The sequence below is a fragment of the Peromyscus leucopus genome, chromosome 8b (genome assembly GCF_004664715.2).
Source record: "Peromyscus leucopus breed LL Stock chromosome 8b, UCI_PerLeu_2.1, whole genome shotgun sequence".
Lineage (NCBI taxonomy): Eukaryota > Metazoa > Chordata > Mammalia > Rodentia > Cricetidae > Peromyscus > Peromyscus leucopus.
In genome coordinates, this window is record NC_051086.1 from 94,604,766 (window position 1) to 94,619,664 (window position 14,899).

At 53.7% G+C, this 14,899-nt stretch overlaps 1 protein-coding gene across 1 annotated transcript in view; it reads left to right on the plus strand.

Annotated features, from left to right (window-relative positions):
• Nucleotides 1-3,030: 3,030 nt before the first annotated feature.
• Nucleotides 3,031-14,899, plus strand: part of LOC114688092 (rho GTPase-activating protein 23-like) — a 94,375-nt gene continuing 82,506 nt past the window's right edge. The window contains 1 exon segment of the mRNA XM_037201193.1: nucleotides 3,031-3,149. Within this exon segment, the coding sequence (XP_037057088.1) occupies nucleotides 3,087-3,149 (63 nt within the window). The 5' untranslated portion in view covers nucleotides 3,031-3,086.

Here is a 14,899-nt window from a genome sequence, read left to right on the forward strand (position 1 = left end):
CCTAGTTTCCTTATCATTAAACAAAATAGTAAATACTATGCATGGCGAAACCTTCATAACGTTAACTAAAGCAGAACTCACGATTTGGTGCTTGACCTGTTTACTCTCCTGGGACCATCCTATATAAACTGTCTTGAAATTGTTCTAGATTCTTCCATCTCCTTCCCTTCACCTAGTAGGTTACCAAGTACCAAAGCCTCTGACATTTGTTGCTGGTCCCACATCCCTAACCTCCTTTCTTACTGTCCTTGGTTCCTGTCCTCACCATATGCCTGAGAGAACAAAACACAGCACTACTTCAAGTTTCTGCCAGACCGGAACCAAAACCTAAGTGCCTGAGCCTTACATCCTCCTGTTCCCTTCCTCATCCCTCCACACTTCCTGCCACACACCACCAGAGCCCTCCCTGCCTTTGTTCACGGGGAACCTTCTCCCCAGCTAGCCTCTCTCCATCCCCCCCCCCCCCCCCCCCCCCCGCATCCAGGTCTGCTCAGTCACCAAGCCCCACAGGGCCAGAGGCAACTCCATTAGGCGGCCCTCCTGTTTCCAGCCTTCCGTGGCTGCTCTGGGCTCTCGCCATGGACTCATGGGTTAGCAAGATCAGGCCACTGAGGGGAAGGAGCAGGACCTGATCTCTAGATCCCCAGGGCCACCTGCCACTCCCTCGCAGGTCCCATGCTTCATGGGGTAGAACTCTGAGTCAACAGCCATGACTGGACTGGTGGAGGGGTTCAGAAGGATGAGTTTGAAGGGGATCCCCCATGAGGATCGTAATCCAGGGAGGGTGCACTTGTCCCAAACTCCATAGAAGAGCCTACAAGGAAGAAAGTGGATCCTGGACCAGATAGTGGGATGTGCCGAGTCACACGGAGACAGAGGAGCTGGGGAGCCCGGAGAGCCTAGACGGGAGCGGGGGTGGGGGAAGGCGGCCGGAGGAGGAGATGGATAGCATGACTGGAAGGAGGGGGGCGCAGGTCAAGGTGCAGGAAGAGGTGGGAGGGGCCGCAGGGTGGGGGAGCGTGCACTTCTGGAAGTGGGAGGGGATGGAGGAGGTTCGTGCTGTGCATTGTGGAGGAGGAATTGGCCTGCCGGTCAGCGTGAGCTCATTTCCTCTTACCGCCTCCTGTAGGGTCTGAGGGCATCTGGCTCTGGAAAAAGTGAGCCAGGGGCACCCCAGGGGCCACCACCCTCCTCCCTGCCCCCACAGCCTCAGCTCAAATCTGCTCTCCTTACAGAGACAACCCTTTGTTCTGGGAGGAAAGGACCCTTGTGCCAGGGGGCCAATATGCCTTGCTACAACCGGAGCGTGCTCCAGGCAAAAGGGGCAGGAACTGGGACTCTGTTGAAAGTGAGAAGATCCAGGCATTGTGACAGATGACAGTTAGGTGGTGGGAGGGACTTTTTAGGAGGAGGGGGTAATTCTGGCTTCTGACCTTGATGGGGTGAAAGAGGTTAGAGAGGTCATTATAAGAGAATCTTTTTAAGTGCCGGGGACTTAAAGCACACAGTGCGGGTCTATCCGTGGCCTTCCGGCTCTCAGGAGGAGGGCGGCCTGACTGATGTCCCCCTTCCCACAGCCTGCGTTCTGGAGCCTGAACAAGTAGCAAGGGGTGGGCTTGGCGACGTGGGTCTTGTGGTGGTGGTGTTGGTAAAGCCAGCGTCCTTATGAGGTCTCCGGGTTCAGGAGTGGTGTCTTTGGGGGACACTTATTCTTTATGCTTTGCCTGCCTTCCCTGAAATCAACTACTATTTCGTGGGATATCGGCTTTCCCCCTACCTCATAATCTGAAGAAAGGAATACAGAAGCCTTTAAAATTGCAAGAAGGAGCCGGGTGTGGTGGCTCCTGGGAACTGAGGCAGGGACAAGGTTCAGTGCCAGTCTGCAGTCTGGCTCAAAACCATCAAGTCACACCAAAGAAAACCCGAAACGGGGCAGGCGGCAGGCATAGTGCCATGCCCTTTTAATCCCAGCACTGGAGAGGCAGAGGCGGGTGGATTTCTGTGAGTTGGAGGTCAGCCTGGTCTACATAGTGAGTTCCAGGCCCGCCAAGTCTACGTATTTTATAAAAGAAGAAAGAGAAAGACCCGCTCCCCAAACAAAAAATCCTGTAAGAAGGCTCCGGAAGAGGTCAGCATAGGCTGGAGGAAGAGGAAGGATGAGGGTTAGGTAGCAAAAAGAACTTTCCAGCTCAGTGGAGGACTGAGGTACTGGTTCTCACTGGATCGTGGGGGGGGCACCTGTGAGGGGGGGGGACAGGGTGGGGTTCTGTTGGAGGACTGGGAAATGAGTGGCTGGCTCAGGCCAGGAGTGTCTCTTTAGGCCTAACTCCCAGGGGAGCAGGGTAGCTTGGGGTGGGGGTGGGAGCGTCTCTTTGTAGGGCCCTTGCAGAGCAGATCTTCTCAGGACCAGAGGTCTGAGGCTCTGCACTCACTGGGATGGGCACCCAAAGCCTGGGACGTCTGTCAGAACTCCCTCCCAGCCCTGACTCTGCTACCATCGTGGCATCCTGTCTAAGAATCTTCCTGGGAGGGAGCTTTTTTCCAGATGGACGGGGGTCATACCTCACACCACATCCGTTGTGCCTCAACTTCCATGAGTCCCTAGAGTCTCCGCCCCAAGCCTGTCGGAGGTGAGGTGGCTTCATCCTGTCTCGGCCACTCACAGGCTTTCTGGACCTCTGGGGTCCGTTCCCGACCCTCCTAGCGTCCTTTCCTGGTGCTATCACTGGGTTCGGTGCCCTCATCCTCTTTCCATGCTCACCATGGAAAGAGCAGGCCCCTGCAACCCTCTCTCCAGAGGCTTCCCTGAGACCTCGTCTCTGGGCCAGGTTCGTTTCTGGCCCCTGGCTTCACGGTCCGCGTAGATCCCAGTCTTGGTTCCCTTGACTTTTCTGCGTAGCGTGTGGAAAGGCCCTGGCCGGCGCCGGGTCTGGAGCGTGGCTTGTGGGGGGGGTGGGAGTAGGTAGGAGGAGCCACACAGACCACGCCCCTCCGGGGCCCCGCCCTCTGTCCCCGGCCCTCCGCCCCCTGGGCCCCGGCCCGTGCCCCCAACAGTGCCCTGGCCGCAGAGCCTCCGCTGCGGCCCGATGAATGGAGTCGCCTTCTGCCTGGTCGGGATCCCGCCGCGTCCGGAGCCCCGGCCCCCCCAGGTGAGGGCTCGTGGCTCGGGCCAGGCTGGGGCGGGACCAGGGGCAATGTCCGGGCTGGGGTCACTGCGCCCCCGTCGGTGGCACCGCTGCGGGAACTTGGTGTCCCGTTGGGGAGTGGCAGGAGGGACAGCTGCGCTAGGCAGAGGCTGGCGGGGGCCGCCGCGCGGGGCTCCCCCGATGGGCCCGGGGCTACCGGGCCGGGCCACCCAGGCGTGGTGGTGCCAGGCCCTGGGCGGCCGGGCAGCAGGGGTGGGAGGCCCGCGCCTTTTGTCCGGGATTTTCAGGCGGGGCGCCCGCCGCCGTTTCCTCTGCCCGAGTTTTCGTTTTCCGTTGGCGAGGCCCCCGCAAGCTGGAGCCACAGGGAGTGGGGGAGGGGTCCTGGGGCGGGACGTCCTCGGCTCGCCCCCTCCGGGTGGGACTGCGCTGTGGGCTGCGGGACTCGGGATGGGACCCAAGCCCTGCCCGGCCCTCCCCTCTGCCCGCTCCGGCTGTGGGTGGGTCCGGGAGTGGGGTGCCAGGGGCATTACTCAGCGCTGGGCTGCTCTGCTTGGGTTCTTTCATCTACCAGCTGCTGAGGCTGGGGAGGGGCCCTCACCTTCCCAACAGGGTCAGTCCCCTGCCTTGGAGTCTGGCTGCTGGTCCCGCTCAGTCACCCCCCAGCCCACAGTGGCAAGCTGAAGCTGTACACTGTCTGGCCAGTAGTTTTCCTGGATTTGGAAAAGACGTTCCCTGGGATCCAGTTTGAGGGTCGAGGACCAGAACTGAGCCTCTCCTTTTGACACTCCAGCGGGCTCCTGTCCTCGGGGTGTTGGGCCTGCGGGCATGTACTTCGCAAACTCTTTAGGAGACTCTGGTGTCTGAACTGCATGTATTAAAGTTCTCCCTCAGTCGGCTTTCTACCCTCCCTACAGCCAAAGTGTGTTTCCTAATTATAAACTTGAAATTCAGGATGGACAGGGGGCGGGAGGGGAGGTCATTAGGCTGGAGTCCTTCGGATGGATTCTCCCTCCACAAATAGCGCGTACTTCATCCCTGACCCCTTACTGTCTCCACCCTACCCCCCTGTGGGCTACTGGTGGGTGGCCTTTGATTCCATGTGGTTCTCCCTCTGCCAGGGCAACAGCCCCGTTTTCCAAAGTGGCCAACGCTGACGACAGGAGATTTGAATCTCCCATTGCAGAACCAATCATTTGGCCTGCAAACTTGGCCCAAAGGCCCCAGCCCTGGTGGCTTTTTCCCATTGCCACGTGTGGTTCGATCCACCCCAGATGGCTGGGAACCCAAGGCCCTGTGTCCTAGGCCCTACCTTCTCCTTTCACATGATGAGAACAGTGGATCGTGAGTGTGTAGGAAAGTGTTAGTGCCTATTTTATAGTTTGTTTTTTTCCAGACAGGGTTTCCTCTGTAGCCCTGACTGGCCTGAAACTCAGAGATTCAACCACCTGCCTCCACCTCCGTGATTAGAGGTGTGAGGCATCATGCCTGGCAATGTTAGTGCCTATTTTACAGATAGGGTCTGACCTAAAGGTTTGGTGGTATTGTTGGGTTGGAACCTGAGTTCTGAGTTCTGTCTGGGATGGATGGGTTATTAGGAGAAAGCTTGTATACTGCTGGGTGGGGCAGGTTGTGTGGTTCCCAGCTGGAGATGAAGGAGCTGGACCTGGGGAACAACCCTTTTGTGTGGGTAGTGTGGATGAGGCTTTCTGTGTCTTCTCTCAGGGCAACCTGAACTCATGACAAAAGGATGCAGTGATGTTGGCATGGTTGGGGGTGGGAGTGAGGGAGGGTGTGGTGTTACAGAGCAGGGCAGTGTGGGGGTGGGCAGTGGGTTGCCTCATGCCTCATTGCAAGGATACTTTGAAACTTCTCTTCTTATGTAAAGTTAAAAGGCAGACTACAGCCGGTACGGTGCAGGCCTTTAATCCCAGCAGAGGCAGAGGCAGGCAGTTCAAGACCAGCCTGGTCTATGTAGGGAGTTCCAGGACAGCCAGGGCTACATAAAGAGACCCTGTCTATAATAATAATAATGATAGGTGGAGGTGGTGCATACCTTTAATCCCAGCACTCAGGAGGCAGAAGCAGGTGGATCTCTGTGAGTTCGAGGCTACAGAGTAGATGACTGGACTAAGTGTTGAGGTGAGAGACTGGGGCTGGCTATTCAGAAGAACTTCCAGGGCCAGGTTCGTGAGCTACAGCACCTAGAGCAGCCTGGAGATGGTACAGGGATATATCCTCCAGTAGGAGGATTCCTGTGATGCTGGATTCCAATGCAGATGTCTAGAAAGATCCAGAGAACATGCAAATATATTCACACGAGCAAATACGTTAATGCTAGAGGTTTTTTTTTTTTTTTTTTTTTGAGCCAGAGTTCTCTTGCTATGTAGCCCAGGCTGACTGTCTGTCTCAGCCTCCTCAGTGATAGCTGTGTTTTGGGTCAGGGTTCGAATAGCTCGTTCTTTTAATTGTCACAGTGTCACCTCCAGGTTGGTACTGTTTGTCATTGTCCCATCATACAGTTGAGGGTACTGAGGCACAGTGAGCTAATAGTGTGACCAAAGCTGCGATGTTCATAAAAAACAGAGTCAGGGGCTGGAGAGATGGCTCAGAGGTTAAGAAAACTGGCTGCTCTTCCAGAGGTCCTGAGTTCAATTCCCAGCAACCACATGGTGGCTCACAGCCATCTGTAATGAGATCTGGTGCCCTCTTCTTGCAGGCATACATGCAGACAGAACACTGTATACATAATAAATAAATAAATCGAAAGAGAGAGAGAGAGAGAGAGAGAGAGAGAGAGAGAGAGAGAGAGAGAGAACAGAGTCAGGGAGGAAGGCGCCCCCCCCCCCCCCCGCCCCCGGGTTCTAGCGTCACGGCTGGCCCTCACTGCCCAGCCCCCAGCTCTGTGCCCACTTGGTAGAGTCTACATCGAATCCTCCTCCTGCCGGATTGGAGCTTGCTTGCTTTTCTTGGTTGGTCATCAGGATGGCACAGCCTCAGGTGTCCCTCGGTGTTTGTGGGAGGGGCATCCATTCCTCCGTCTTCAGCCTCCCTCCCCACCTCCCCAGGCTCGCCCCAAGCGCTCCAGGCCTGTGGCAGGCCGTCCATTGGCATTCTCCTGGTGGCGCATCCGCCCTCCTCTGCTGGCTGCAGGGGTTCAAAGGTGAGGTATTGGCTTGGTCAGGGATTTAGACAAAGCCTGGTCTTAATTATCCTGGTCTGCCACCCGGACTCTGTCATGAATAGGGCCTGTGGGAGCTGGCACTGCCTCTCCCTACGCTCACCCCCCCCCCCTTCAAACAACCCGCCTTCAGATCTAGGCCCACATGAAATCGTGCCAGTGTGTCAGCAGGGCAGTGTCAGGCAGTACTGGGAGAGTCTTCTCCACCATCTCAGGGGGACATCAGGCCCAGATGGCCTTGGCTTTGGACATGGGTAGAGTTAGAACCCTTGGGAGGGGGGTGTTATTCATTACCTGTCAGAGTGGTCAAAACCCAAGGGCCCATCTCGTTTAACTTCTCATGCTAAAGGATGCCAGACTGTTTTCATGCCCCTCAGACTGGGAGCAGCCGATGAGTACTTAGGTCCTCTGAGCCCCAGGCTCCCGGGGGTGCTGTCCGTGGCACTGTGTCCCTCCACTCCACACTAGTGCTAGCCTCTGGGACTGAGTCCTGGGGGTGTGGCAGGGATGAGTGGACAATGTGTCTTGTTCATCTGTGTCCTCAGTGCCCAGCACAGTGCCTGGCACAGAGCAGCCCTCCATAAATGTTTGTAGAGTGCAAGCCAGAAGCCTCCCCCACTGGTCTCCCAGGGTGACCTGGGCCTGGCTCTTTCCCTGGCATTGGGATGGGAGACCTGTCAGTCTAGAGTTACTCCAAGGCAAGAAAACAATCTAGAATCTCTCCATGGGCCTTAATGCTGGGCAGGTGTGTTATTGCTATCCCAGCTGATACAAAGAGATTCCATGACTTCCCACGGTCGGTCACACGAGTGAGTGACAGAGCTAAGGAACTGACCATGCTCTTAACCTCATTCCAATGGCCTAAAGGTGTCGTGTTTGTTACCACACAATCTGGCACCTAGCCAGAGCCCAGAGACTATTTGTTGACTGGCTGACTGACTAACTGGATTCATGAATGGTGAGACAATGTGTGACAAACCCACAGAACCCTGTAACCCAGCGTCCACGTAGGTGGGGTTAGGGTCTCAGGAAGACAGCCTGGGGGTATGGCCATCTTGTCTGCACCTCAGCCAAACCTAGAGAGGAAGGGAAAAGTCTCTGGTGGCTTCCGTCACCACTTGTCCTCCAAGGCTACCTGGTGTGCCACTGCCACCAAAACTCCTGGATTCTCTTGCTTTTCCTTGGCTCTTCATTTCTCGGAGTTCTGAAGGGAAGGTGCTGGGAAACAGGCAAGGGAGGTTTCAAAGGCCTGTGTTCCATCCCAGCCCCGAGGTGTTTAGCTCAGGCAGTGGGAAGTTCTGTTCTTGTCAAGTTGGAGGTGGTCTGAGTGTGTCTAGACAAGGCCTGTCTTAGACCTTAACTGTTTTTTGTTTTTGTTTTTTTCATTTTCAGTGCTCAGTCAGGATTGATATCAGGGCACACTGCCTACATGCTCTATGTCCAGCCCATTACCATCAATTTTTATTCTCCTGCCTCTGCCTCACCAATGCGGGGATTAAAGGCAGGTACCACCACACCTGATTTGGAACTGAGATTTAAATCTGGAGTCTTGTGCATTTAAGACGAGTGCTCTCTCATTATCTACATGCCTAAGCCCCATTTTTGCACTAATTTAATCTAATTAATTTCTTTATTTTTGGTTTCTTGAGACAGAGTTTCTCTGTGTACACAGCCCTGGCTGTTCTGGAACTCTATTTGTAGACCAGGCTGGCCTCAAACTCACAGAGATCCACCTGCCTCTGCCTCCCAAGTGCTGGGATTAAAGGCATGTGCCACCGTTGTCTGGTACTTTTATTTAAATTTATTTTTATTATTTTATGTGTAAGGGTTTTGCCCGCATCTATGTCCTTGTACCGCATGTGGACCTGGTGCCTGTGGAGGTCAGAAAAGGGCATCGGATCTTCTGGAACTAGAATCATGAATGGTTGTGAGCCACCATATGAGTGCTGGGAATCAAACCCAGGTCCTCTAGAAGAGTAGCTAGCACTCTTAACTACTAAACCATCTGTCTAGCCCCTTTTTATTTTGAGACAGGATCTTGCTAAGTTAAGGAGGCTGGCCTTGAACTAACTCACTCTGTAGCCAGATCAGGCCTTAAAAGTCCATCCTTGTGTGTCAACTCCAGGATTATAGTCCTCTATCATCCAGCCTGGCTGCTATCAACTGTTTATCTCTCAAGCAACAGGTGTTGGTTTTCCAGCTCCCTAAACCTTGGGCCCAGGGACATCTCCAGCTTCCTCTGACCCTTACATGCCTGGGCTGTTAGGTCACCTTCCTTTCTGTTCTTTTTTTCCTGGTCTGAAGTAGCATTAGTCAGTCAGCCCCCACCCCCCCAGGCTACAACTTCATCTGCTCCTAGGGACTTGCGTACTGGGAGGTATTTGACGTTCTATCTTCTGACCCAGCAGATTGGCCCTGGGAGACACTGGGGCCTGGGCCTGGTGTGACCCTGCAGGGCCTTGGGAGTCTGGAGCACCCTGTGGTTGAGTGTATGGGTTGGGCCTTATCCTTCTTAGCTCTCGTTTTAATTCTACCCCATCTTTACTGTGTGGCTCTGGACACTAGCCTCCATTTTCTCTTTCATGTGGACTTAAGGCTTGGGCGTGAAGCTTATGTGTGCTAAGCAAGCACTTTGTGACTGAGCTATACCATATCTCTTGACCTCCATTTTCTTACCTCAGATATAATCTATCAGCCTTATTGAAAGGCCTGAGTGAGGGGAATCAGGCCAGTCTCGATTGGTAGCTGCCATTGTTAGGCAAATAATGATCAATGGGTGGAAATGAGAACACAGCTTACTTGGAGTCCGTGAGCTGTAACCCCAGCACATCTGGCTCACTAGAGCCCTGTAGTCGGGTGTGCTAGCTCACAGCTGCAATCCAAGCCCTGCTGATGGGAGGCAGGAGGCTTGCCACCAGTTCAGAGTCAACACTGGTTACACTGTGAATTTCAGAACAGACTGGGCTACAGGGTGAGACTCTGTTTCAAAAGCAAATAAAACCAACCAACCAAGCAAATAAACAACAACAACAATAAAAAACCCAAACACCCTGTGGAAATCAGTATGGCGGTTTCTCAGAAAATTAGGAATCGAACTACCTCAAGACCCGGCCATACCACTCTTGGGCATATACCCAAAGAATGCTGATACATACCATAAAGATACATGCTCAGCTATGTTCATAGCAGCACTATTTGTAATAGCCAGAACCTGGAAACAACCTAGATGTCCATCAACGGAAGAATGGATGAAAAAAATGTGGTACATATACACAATGGAGTACTACTCAGCAGAGAAAAACAATGAAAGCATGAAATTTGCAGGCAAATGGATGGAACTAGAAAAAATCATCCTGAGTGAGGTAACCCAAACCCAGAAAGACAGTTATGGTATGTACTCACTCATTGGTGGATTCTAGATATAAAATGAACAATCAGACCACAACCCATAGATCCATAAAGGCTATATATATATTGAAAAAAAATAGCCAAATGAATGGAAACACATGAACTATGAACCAAAGGCTGAGGGGCTCCCACCTGGATCAGGCCCTCTGAATAGGTGAGACAGTTGATTGGCTTGATCAGTTTGGGAGGCATCTAGGCAGTGGGACCAAGTCCTGTGCTCAATGCATGAATTGGCTGTTTGAAACCAGGAACTTATGCAGGGACACTTGGCTTAGTCTGGGAGGAAGGGACTGGACCTCCCTGGACTGAGTCTACCAAGTTGATCACAGTCCTCGGGGGAGGACTTGTCCTGGAGGAGGTGGGAATGGAGGGTGGCCTGGGGGTATGGGGAGGGCGTGGGAGGGGGGAGAATAGGGGAACCCATGGCTGATATGTAGAACTGAATGGTATTGTAAAATAAAAAATATATATCACAAAAAAAAAAAAAACCCAAACACCAAACAAACAGAGGAGCTGAGATATAGCTCAGATGGCAGAGTCCTTGCCTAGCATGCACAGGCCTTGGGTTTGATCTCCAGCCTTTATCAGGCACAATGGTGCCGGCGTATAAACAAAGCACTCAGGAGGTGGAGGCAAGAGGATCAAGATCATCCTTGGCTACATAATGTGTTTGAGGCTATCCTGGGCTACAGAAGACACCATCATAAACCAACAAAACAAACATTTATGGTCAGAGTTATCTGAAGAGGAAGTGAGCTTCCATGGAAGTCGTGAGGTCTCCATCACTGGAGGTATTCAGGCCCTGGTGCATAATGATTTGGACTAGTGATAATTCTGGCATTGAGTTAAAGGTCAGCCCAGAACCCCCGGGGGCCCTGCCTGGAGATCTGTGCTCTGTTACAGTAGTAAAAGCTGTTTCCTGGGCTCGTGCGCACTGGGAGACTGGGGCCAGCTGCCTGGTCTGGAAGAGGTATTAACGGCTGGCCACTATGGTTGCGGCTATGTGGCCCCTCAGAGGCCAGGTGTCCCTGACCGGCTGCTGGGAAGTCACCTGGAAGGCCTGGTGTGAGTATGAAGTGGGCTGGAGAAGGTGGGAGGCCACTATAGAGCCAGGAAGACTGGATGACCAAGGAGCAGGGAGGTACCTGGGCCACTGGTCCTGGAGGCTACCTGATCATCCTGGGTTTGAGTACCAAGGGAGGGCGAGAGATCCTGGTCCACCAACACAGCCTCTCATGTAGCAGGGGCCCCAGCTGCTCCCTGGAGCAGAGTCTGGCCTGTAGGAGTGGAACTGGGGAAAGAAAGCCTTAATGTCCCGTGCATTTGGGGGCGTCTGGGGGTCGGGGGAAACAGTGGAGCCTTTGTCAACAGCTGCCAGGAATCTGGTGGAGGAGCTGGCCCTGGGTCTGGCTGGGTTCTCCACAGACTGGCCCCCTTTGAAGTGACCCTTTCAAAGCTCAGCCTCTGTATCCCTGGGAAGAGAGAGCTTGGACGGACCGGGCAAAGGGTGTGCTGGCCTCTGTGGCATGGACACAGGGCAGGAGGCCTGTGGGCCCCAGGAATGTGGTGGGCTGGGGGACGTGTAGGAGCCTGTGGGAGGACAAGGACTGGGGGTCTCACTGACAAACAGGGGTGTCAGTTCGGGGAAGGACAGAGTTCGTTCTACTGGCTGCCGGCCTTCTTTCAGTCAGCAGTGTGGCTCTGGCTGCACCAGGCTCCCAAACCAGCGCTGTCTCCTTCCTTGTTAATTTCTACCACTGAGGTGAGAGCCGCTTGGGAGACCAGGGCAGGAGGGCAGGACCCGGAGACCCAGAGCTTAGGGAGAGGTGGAGTGGGGACCTGGGGATCTGGGCCATAGGGCCTCCCCCCTCCTTAGAGCTTCTAAAAGGCTGGAGACCCCCACCTCTGAGAGGAGACCCCCACCTCTGAGCAGAGACCCCCACCTCTGAGCAGAGACCCCCACCTCTGAGCGGAGACCCCTGTGCTTCGCCAGAGTTCCTTATCCATGAGGAGACAGTGATGGTTCTGCACAGGGGAGGGCAGGAGGGAGGAGAGAGGAACAGCCAGGTAGGGTTCCCTTCCCTGTCTCCCCACCTTTCCTTTAGGGAAACTGAGACCTAGAGAAAAGGCAGGCTAGGGAGACCAGAGGCAGAGAGGGAGACAGGACCGCAAGGGCTGATGGGAGAGACAGGTCTGGTGACAGGAAGTGACACACAAGGCTGAGGCAGATGGGTCACAAACTCAAGGCCTGCCTGGGCAACTTAGTTGAGACTCTGTCTGGAAATGAAAGTGGGAGAGTGCTTGCCTAGTGTGCACAAAGCCCTGGGTTCGATCCTGGAAGCTGTATAAACTGGGCGTGGCAGTGAGTGCCTGCCTGTATCCCAGAACTCAGGAGGTAGACACAGGGAGACGAGTTCAGCACCACCCTCAGCTCCATCTCTGTGAGGTCTCGAACTCACAGAGATCTGCTTCTGAGTGCTGAATTACAGGCTTGTGCCACTGTACCTGGCTTGAATTAAAAAAGAAAAAAGAAAGAAAAAAGAATGGAAGAAGGAGCAGGGTTTCCAGGGTTTCCTGAGGGAGGGGCACCCTGAGCATTGGGGCTGAGCAGGGGGGGGGGGGACGGACTTGCGTCCAGCCAGGGAAGCTCCCTGCCCCGGCCTGATGGTACGCTGCCTCTCTTGGCATACTGACTGCGTAGCCATGGGAGGCACCGTGAGTGACGGGTCAACAAGGGATTGGAGTGTATGTCAGAGAGTCCACCAGGTCACTCTGCCTCAGAGTAAGCTGGAGAGATTAGACTTGCAAGCAGGCTGTGATGGTCACACACTGAAACTGCCCAGTGACGCCGCAGTCCTTCGAGAGTGTCATCAGTGGCGTGAACTGCCCTCACTCGGACTTGAGGAGTCTTCTGGGGGTGTGGCCTTGGGTTCCTCTCCCAGAGGGGGTGGGGCGCTCTTTGTTGCTCCCTGTATCTTGAGCTGGCATCTACACAGCTGAGCTCTCATTAGCTCTAATGAGACCTTGGCCCTGGGCTCCTGTGCCCTGCTGCACCTGGGGGAGTTGTGGGGACAGCTGAGGGTGGGCAGCTGTACAAGAAGGGAGCCATGGGATAGGTCACCCCGGCTGGCGTGAGAGTTACCTCACTTCCTTCCCCTGGAGCCTTTGACTCCTGCACCTGGTCCCAGAGGCCCAGGTTCCTCAGTGCGAGGGACTAGCTCATCTGAGGGACCAGGCATGGCCTGGGGCTGCCAAGGACGTTCTCAGGAACGAACGGCTGGCACAGTGTTCCTGTTGTCCTCCCCCTGACTACAGCCTGGGGCGGCAGAGGAGGCTCGGTGCTTGGGAAAAAGTGGGCAGTGGCCATATCTTCAAGCAAACCAGCTTTCATTTCGTGGGTGATCATTAGTTGTAAGAACCCTGGGCTCCACACAGCCCTGCCCTCAAGGGTTCCTTGTCTGTGTTTCCTATTGCCCAAAAGCCAGACAAAAAGACTCCACAAAGATTTCACAAACACAGCTTGTGAGATTCCCATCTCCATTACCTGCCAGTCCAGAGTGTTCTCACGGCCCCCTGCCCTAAAATACCTGTATTGAAAAACACCCAGGCAGACCAAAGGAACAGTGTGGAGCAGACACAGAACGGGGACTAAAGGCAAGGTGGGTGACAGACACACATTATCGATTCAGAAAGGCCCGGCTTTCAATTTGGGTCCTGGGTGACCTTACATGGTGGTGTTTTTATTTATTTACTATTTCAGTTGGCAGGGTCTGTGTAGCCTTGGTCAGGCTGGAGTTTGAGGGGATCCTCTTGCCTCTCTCTTGGGTTCTGGGGTTACAAGTTATTTGCCCTCCCAGGAGCTCACTTTTGAATCTATAAATATCCAGGCACCTTGTAGTGGCCCTTGACTATCCTTCTTTTTTTTTAATTATTTATTTTTTTAAAGATTTGTTTATTATGTATACAGTGTTCTGTCTGCACATATGACTGCAGGCCAGAAGAGGGCGCCAGATCTCATTACAGATGGTTGTGAGCCACCATGTGGTTGCTGGGAATTGAACTCAGGACCTCTGGAAGAGCAGTCAGTGCTCTTAACCTCTGAGCCAGCTCTTCAGCCCCCTGAATATCCTTTTTTAGTGTCTTTATTGCTTTAAAAATTGTTTTTAGGTTTATTTATTTATTTGGCTTTTTGAGACAGGGTTTCTCTGTGTAGTTTTGGTGCCTGTCCTGGATCTCGCTCTGTAGCCCAGGCTGGCCTCGAACTCACAGAGATCCGCCTGCCTCTGCCTTTGAAGTGCTGGGATTAAAGGCACACCCGGCGGTAGTGCACATCTGCATGGTGAGACCTTGTCTCAAAAAAACAAAACAAAAAACGATGAAGACGGTTGCTGGTAAGGTAGCCATGGGACTCAGTTAAAGCCAGTTTGTGGGGTGACTGCTCTCGCTTCACTGTCTCCTCCCACGCCTGAAGTTGAGATGCAGGGCCTTACCACCAAGCTGCAGCTCCAGCTCCTAAGCTGAGTCATCTTTTCTTTCCTCCTCTTCCTCCCGAGTGTGTGTGTGCATGCACATGTTGACATGTGTGTGTGTGTGTGTGTGTGTGTGTGTGTGTGTGCACATGTAGACGTGGGTGTGTACCCTCCCCTTCTGCCCTTCATCCTTCTTCTCTTCCTTCCTGTGTGTTACATATGTGTGACTTGTATGCATGTGGGTGTGTGTGTATGTGTGTGTGCTTCCCTTCTTCCTTCCTGTGTGTTACATATGTGTGACTTACATGCATGTGTGTGTGGTGTATGTGCACATGTAGGTGTGGGTGAGTGTCTTCCTCTCCTTCCCTCTTCTTTCTTCCTGGATGTGTGATCTATACGCATGTGGGGGGAGGTGCTACTAAGGAGGCCAAAGGGGGGAGCTGGAGAGATGGTTCAGCGGTTAAGAGCACTGGCTGATCTTCCAGAGGTCCTGAGTTCAATTCCCAGCAACCACATGGTGGCTCACAACCATCTGTAAATGAGATCTGGTGCCCTCTTCTGGCCTGCAGACATACATGCAGACAGAACATTGTATACATAATAAAATAAACCTTTAAAAAAAAAAAAAAAGGAGGCCAAAGGGGACAGCATGTGTCCTGCTCCTTCACTTTCTGAATTGTCCCCTTGAGACAGGATCT